This window comes from Geospiza fortis, unplaced genomic scaffold, assembly GCF_000277835.1.
Source record: "Geospiza fortis unplaced genomic scaffold, GeoFor_1.0 scaffold145, whole genome shotgun sequence".
Lineage (NCBI taxonomy): Eukaryota > Metazoa > Chordata > Aves > Passeriformes > Thraupidae > Geospiza > Geospiza fortis.
In genome coordinates this window covers 1,609,271-1,615,949 of record NW_005054362.1, presented here as the reverse complement: position 1 = coordinate 1,615,949, position 6,679 = coordinate 1,609,271, and the positions used below count along the sequence as shown (strand labels likewise).

Genomic DNA, 6,679 nt, shown 5'->3' with positions numbered 1-6,679 from the left:
CCCACCCTTTCCCTCCCATTCCTTCCCACCCCATCCCATGGATCCCATCCCATCCCATCCCACCCCAAGGCCCATCCCATGGACTCCACCCCACCCCATCCCATCCTACCCCTTCCCTCCCATTCCATCCCATCCCACGGATCCCATCCCATGGATCCCATCCCATCCCTTCCCTCCTACTCCATCCCACCCCACCCCACCCCTCAGAGCCTCAGCAGGCATCCGCAGCTCAGTGCAAAGTCTCAGTAAACATTTATTCGAAGCTTTGCCACAATACCTTAAGTTGATTTGTGAAACTGGTCTACAAATACTGAACTACGGAGTACATGGTTTGGATGGTCTGATAAAGGAATAAATAAAGGCATGTAAAGCTCTGTAAAAAATAAGTCTGGTACAGTTGTAACTACTTAACAGTATTACCAGTAGGATCTCGTATGTGTCTAGGATCAGAAGTGAACACACGGCATCTCTTCAGACCAAATCGTTTTTACATAAACAATTGTACAAACTGAAACACTGTAATCATGAAAGCTGATGTACAAAACAGGATGTGAAATCACTACCATCAGTGCCAACAACAAGTGCTACCACAGCAAATAGAACTTCTGAATAAAAGGAAAAGATCGGTTTTTACATGTGCTGTCATCACAGGTCGATGGAATTATCCAAAAAGTTTAAAATACATGCGGATACAATAAAACCTTTTATTTTCCAACCCAGACAAAGAGAACTCATGGTCACTTAACGCCATTAGCTGCCAAATACGGATCAGTATGTGAGGCAAACCACACTTAAACACTTCTACACCACCGAAGAGCTAAGGTTGATACTGGTCTATTTCCACACCGACGATGCAAGGAGCCTTGAGAAGCAAACCACGAGGCGAAGGACGCGCTAGAAGCACAGCACTGAGCCACACCAGGTTTGTACACTGCACTCTGACACCCAAAAACCACTGGGGAAGCGTCACATTCCACAGGACACATCGGGTATCTACAGCTGTGTGCGTCCAGAGGAGCCGCCCGGCCGAGCGGGGAGAGCACTGCAGGATTGCAAAGGCTGGGTCCTAAAGCAGGCAGGTGAAAACCCTCCAGAGAGGGAAGAGAACTGCAGGATTGCAAAGGCTGGGTCCCAGAGCAGCCAGGTGAAACCTTCAGGAATGGAAAAAGCACTGCAGCATTGCAAAGCCTGGGTCCCAGAGCAGGCAGGTAAAAACCTTCAGGAATGGAAAGAACCTTGCAGGATTGCAAGGGCTGAGTCTTAAAGCAGGCAGGTGAAATCTTCAGGAATGGGAAAAGCACCACAGGATTGCAAAGGCTGGGTCCCAGAGCAGGCAGGTGAAACCCCTGGAACCCTGGGGAGTTCCTGATCCCCACAACCAGAGCCCATCCTGGGCGCTTGTGCCCGCTGCTCACACGGGGATGGGCTCTCCAGTGGCCGCGAGAAGGTCCAGGAGCAGGTCCAGGCCCTGTCCTGCAGGAGCAGCCAGCTGGGGCTGTCCCTGTGTCACCACTCCCAGCAGGGCACCCATAGGCATGGCTGTGGAAGAGCTTCTCCCCTGCTCCATGAAGTCACAGCAAAAAGCAGGAGCTACCAGGCTTGTCCCATGCCCATCCTGGGCAGGTGTCACTGCTGAGGGCTGTCCCTGTGCCACCCCTGCAGGTGTCACCTGCCAGGCTGTGCCCACAGGTGACACAGAGCCCTGCCTGTCTCTGAGATGCTCTGTGGGACACAAAAGCAGCACAGCCACTGGCACGGGTTTCTAAAAAACAGCAAAAACCTTCATGGATAAAGTAGATGGCCCAGTATGGAAAATACTTGTAAAAGGTATCTACAAAAGTTGAAAGAGATTAAATACAATACCACATTCATGTCCCCAAAAGCGCTTTCACTACAGTGCATGTTTAAAAATACAGAGCATTTTTAAAGTATATATTTATATATGTATATATATATATATATTGAAGATTAGATTGTGCTTTAAAAAAATCATTACTTCTGAATTTGACTAACGTGAAAACTGAGTGCTGGGAAAAATACTGATTAAAAATACCCAATTTTATATATACTGCTTTTCACATAACATTTTGCTATACATGGGATGCAAGTAAATATAAAAATACCATTTTTCAAGCAGCAGGGTGATCGAAATAAAGAGTATTAATATAGAAGGGCTGATTTTACAAAAGTAAGATAAATGATTAGACAGGGAGAAACTATAATCCAAATTAACTTCTATATAATACTTTCAAAGAAATCTTTATCATAGACAACTCTTAATATATAAATGTTCAGTATTTTTAACTTTAACGTTAAATACGGATTACACAAAATACAATCTATGCAAACTGACCCATGCACATTGTCCTAAGAAGGCAATGGAGCCACTGACACGAGCAAGGTTTGCAAACTTTGGTCCTCAGGTCTCACATTTGGCAAAACACATCAAGACCTGACAAGCTTTACTAGTCAATTCCTAATTTCCAGGTTGGCATTTTAGCCCAGTCCTCTGTGCACAACAGTAGGGAGAACTGAGTCTACAGGGAAGACTCTGTAATACTATGGAAAATGAGCTGAAAAAAGGAATTTACTGTCATTTACATTTCCAGCTTGACAAAATGGACTATTTGTTGCCATAGTCCCTATCTGATCACGGGAATGATTTTAAGTTGCGATAACCAGTTATTTAACAACTCTAAACTTGTTAATAAATGGGGTGCAGGGGGATTTACAGGTGACATAAAAAATTAAAATGCATTCCAACCGTGCCAAGTGCATATGAACTTCAACCATGTTGAACCGAAGTGATCACCAGGAGTAAAGGCCATTAACATGGATTTAAAAATAACCCCCATGGAAATGCCACACACAGACCCAAAGAGGTTTAGGCAAGTAACACACACATTTCAAGAAGAACATTAAAACTTCAGCATAAAGAGAAAAATAAATTCGCCCCACAGTTACATTCAGTTAAGCATCACATCCAGAGGCTTTGCCCAGTGGAAGAACAAGCTGTGCTCAGCCTGTCCCACTGGAGCTGGCACGGGCAGGCACACCTGGGAACCTCCTCCTCCTCCTGGTTCCCTTGCTGTGCAGCCAGGCCCCATCCCAGACCAATTTTTGTTGCGTTTTTTGATGCAGCTGTTCGTTTGGACCCTATGGAATATGGAATGCTCCAGCTGTGCTCCATCCTACCCCTGGTGCTATCAGAACTGTGCTCATCACTAGGGGCAGGTGCTTCCCCTCCCTCCTCACATCTGTGTCCTTGCATGCTGCTGTTTCCAGGTGAAACCACATTCCAGGCTTCCTTCCCTGAGGTTCCCTTTGTTTCAGTAAACCAGCACAGCCAGTGATGCCCTACCAAGTAAGAAACACAGAAATCCTGCAAAATAAAAATTGCTCCAAAGCTCCACTGCTTTGAAAGAGAACCGTTTCCTACACCCTCCTCCTAAAGGTGACTCGCTTTTCCCAAAACCTAATGAGGACATAGACTTCAAGCAAAAAGCTCCTATAAAACTATTGTAATTTTAGAAAAAAATCCAGATCTTCCTGAAGATAATTTATTGCCGCTGATTGGTCCTGAGAAAGCTTTAAGCAACAATACATTTGCACGTGTTTTAACTGCTGCCTTTTCTGAGAAGGTACGTGGGTCCTGAGATTAAAAACCATGTTTTACTCTATGCACTTAAGCTTGGAAAATGCTTCACTGTGCAGATCAAATATGAATTACAATTTGTCACGCTACATCTTCCTTCTGTGCCAATTTATTAAAGCAGATTTCCTTCCAGACACTAACAAATTAAAGTTCTCGGGATGAAATGCAATGATAAAACGCCACACGTGTGCTTCCTCACATTGGACTGGCATTTAAGGACTTCAGATCTTCCTTCTCCCTCATTCCCCACCTCCTGTTAAAAGCTATGGTGTGAATTTTTTGGCCTGGATACCAGAAAATTCCTCATCTGATACTCTATGAAAGGCAACTTCAAGGCAATGAAATAAGCCAACAAAAACACAAAAACATTCACAACTCTGAAGAATAAATATGGACCCACAGCAGTTACTTCTCAATGGAAGTGCTTGGTAGCTTGAGATTTTTTTTTTCTTTTTAACTGTTAAAGTGTCAAATTTGCATATGTTTAACTCAATTTCAATATCTGAAAGACTACTCAATTTGCTTTTATAAAAACCTTACAAAAGATGTTTTTAAATGCTTGTAAAAGTAAGCGTTTATCTACTGAGAAAATTCTAGTACTGGATAAAACTCTGAATATACAGCTGAATTTTGTAAATGTTTTTTCTTTCTCCTAGAAGTCTAACGGCTGAGTGTTTAACCTAGATAAATTAGTCTTAGACATGATGAAAAGTTATAACTTTGCACACTTTTTACCATGTGATGTTTTGTTGCTTTGTAACTTCGGATGAGACAGTGCTTAGGACTTTTCCAGAGCTGGTGTTCAGTGGTCAGCGGGGGCTGGCTCATTGCTCACTGCCCCTATCCAGGTTCTCAATCACCCTGGAAAGGCGGATGTTCAGCAGTCTGATCTGGCTGTCCAGGTGGTCCATCTTCTCCTCCAGGCTGCTGTTGCTGTTCCTCCTCCAGTAAAACCCAACGGGGCCCGTCATGAAGTAGACGGCCACGACGAAGCAGAGGGGCAGCACGGCGTGCTCCGGGTCCCCCTCGTACTTCTGCAGGATGTACACACAGGACAGGGTGAACAGGGCCACCCTGGCGATCCAGAAGAAGCGGCCAAACAGCATGTGCAGGAGATAGAAGAAGAATCCAAGGAACAGAGATAAAAACCAGTAGGCCAGTAAAATGGCACCGATCAGCAGGAGGGCACGGGTCGGGTTGTTGGCAATGGCTGCTGGGCTGAAATAATGAGTCAGGTTGGAGGCTGAAAAACAAAGGGAAATGTACAGGATGTTAATGAGAGTGGGCTGAAGGTGCACGGGGCAAAAAAACACAGAGCACAGCTCCAAAGGGTCACATCCTCACAGCAGTGGGGCAAAACCAGAAGCACAGCTCCATCCCCATAGCAATGGAGCAAAAACATGAGCACAAATCCAAAGGGTCAGACCCCCACAGCAATAGGGCAAAAACACAGGCACAGCTCCAAAGGGTCAAACCCTCAAAGCAATGGGGCAAAAACACAGAGCACAGCTCCATTCCCACAGCAGTGGGGCAAAAACACAGGCACAGCTCCAAAGGGTGAAACCCCCACAGCAGTGGGGCAGAAACATGAGCACAAATCCAAAGGGTCAAACCCCCACAGCAGTGGGACAAAAACACAGGCACAGCTCCAAAGGGTCAAACCCCCACAGCAGCGGGGTCATGGCACTGCTTTCTAAAGCAAGGGGTAAAGCTGGTTCACTATTTCTGGATGAACCTTCTTCGAATCACTGGCTCAGCTCCAAGGATTCAACTGAATTCATTCCAGGAAAGGTGCTAAAGGCTCTTTAAAGATGAACCACTCTAGAGCCTGAGGTCAAAACTCATACTGGGGTACAGATCCTGCTTTGTAAAAGCGACATTCTAAAGGCTCTCAACTGCACCTTTCCTTTCTCTAGTCCTCATTGATTTCCCTGCACTGTTCCTGGCTGTGTGAATCCATTTAATGATGACACCAAGGAACCAGCCGTGCCTGGTAATTCATTCTATACACATCCTGTAGATACACAGACGGAAATGGAATGGTGGGGTTCAGTCTCCTTGTTTGAAGATACTAACAGGAAAATCAAAGCCATGTGAAGCAGAGAGACACACCACTGATGGATGTTTAAGCAGCATGATAAAATGTAACTCTTTTCACATTTGCTTGTAAACCCTGATACAGGCTGAGACAGTTCAAGGGTGAGCAGGCATCACACTTACCATCAATTCCAAGAACATCTAACAAATCAGTCCATATTCTCCAGAATGTGTCCATTAATACATCCACCCCATTCACAAACCTCTCTGTCAACCTTGAGAAAAACTGAGAAATAAAATTGAAAATTAAAAAAATTCCTCAATTCCTAAAATAACACTTCGAGACTTATTTGTCATGAGTAGAATTCTAATTCATTAAGCAAGATTTGCAGATTATTTTGTAGTCCCCATGAGAAAAATTGTAAATCTGATTTCTTTTAAACTCTGTGAATCGTGAATTTATGCGTTGCAATTATCGTTATTGTAGGTATTTTGGCATGTAAATGTATACGTTGGCAGGATTTAAAAATGCACTTTATTGGCTTTACTGTCATTTTGAAGATTAGAGAAAACACTATTACCAACAACTGGCAAAGCAAACCAAAGCATTCCTTTTATCGAGCAACGGAGAGATGTCCCCAGCATCACACGCAAATGTCTCAGGTGTACTCAGAGGTCAATCCGACAGAATTTATTACAGCCTGAGGACAGCAGGCACAGAGGAATGCCCGCCTGCTTCCCTGCCAGTTCCGCTGGCCCCACGAGCACAGGATGCTCTGCCCTGCAGCCAGAGCGGATTTCAGCCGAGGGCTCCTCACCCAGCGGCCCGGCCGCCTCCCCACCTCACACCACCTTTATTGAAGCCTTTAGCTGCTATTTTCCCCCAGTTTACTGCAAGCCTGGCCTCCCGTTTTTCTCCCCACAGCAGCGCTCCTGAGGTCGCTGGCGAGGCCCCGGCCGGTCCCGCACCGAGCGGGGCGATGGGGA

General features: G+C 45.2%; 2 protein-coding genes across 2 annotated transcripts in view; both read right to left on the bottom strand.

Moving 5' to 3' along the window:
* Window positions 1-1,537, bottom strand: part of DHX37 (DEAH-box helicase 37) — an 18,375-nt gene extending 16,838 nt beyond the window's left edge. Inside the window, exon 1 of the mRNA XM_031059434.1 lies at window positions 1,416-1,537. Coding sequence (XP_030915294.1) covers window positions 1,416-1,537 — 122 coding nt within the window. The remainder of the gene's footprint in view (window positions 1-1,415) is intronic.
* Window positions 230-5,997, bottom strand: BRI3BP (BRI3 binding protein). Its single transcript, XM_005423996.2, has 2 exons — window positions 5,876-5,997; window positions 230-4,898 (listed from the first exon to the last, which is right to left on the bottom strand). The coding sequence occupies exons 1-2, from the start codon at window positions 5,928-5,930 to the stop codon at window positions 4,480-4,482; spliced, it is 474 nt and encodes a 157-aa protein (XP_005424053.1). The 5' UTR covers window positions 5,931-5,997; the 3' UTR covers window positions 230-4,479.
* Window positions 5,998-6,679: the final 682 nt, after the last annotated feature.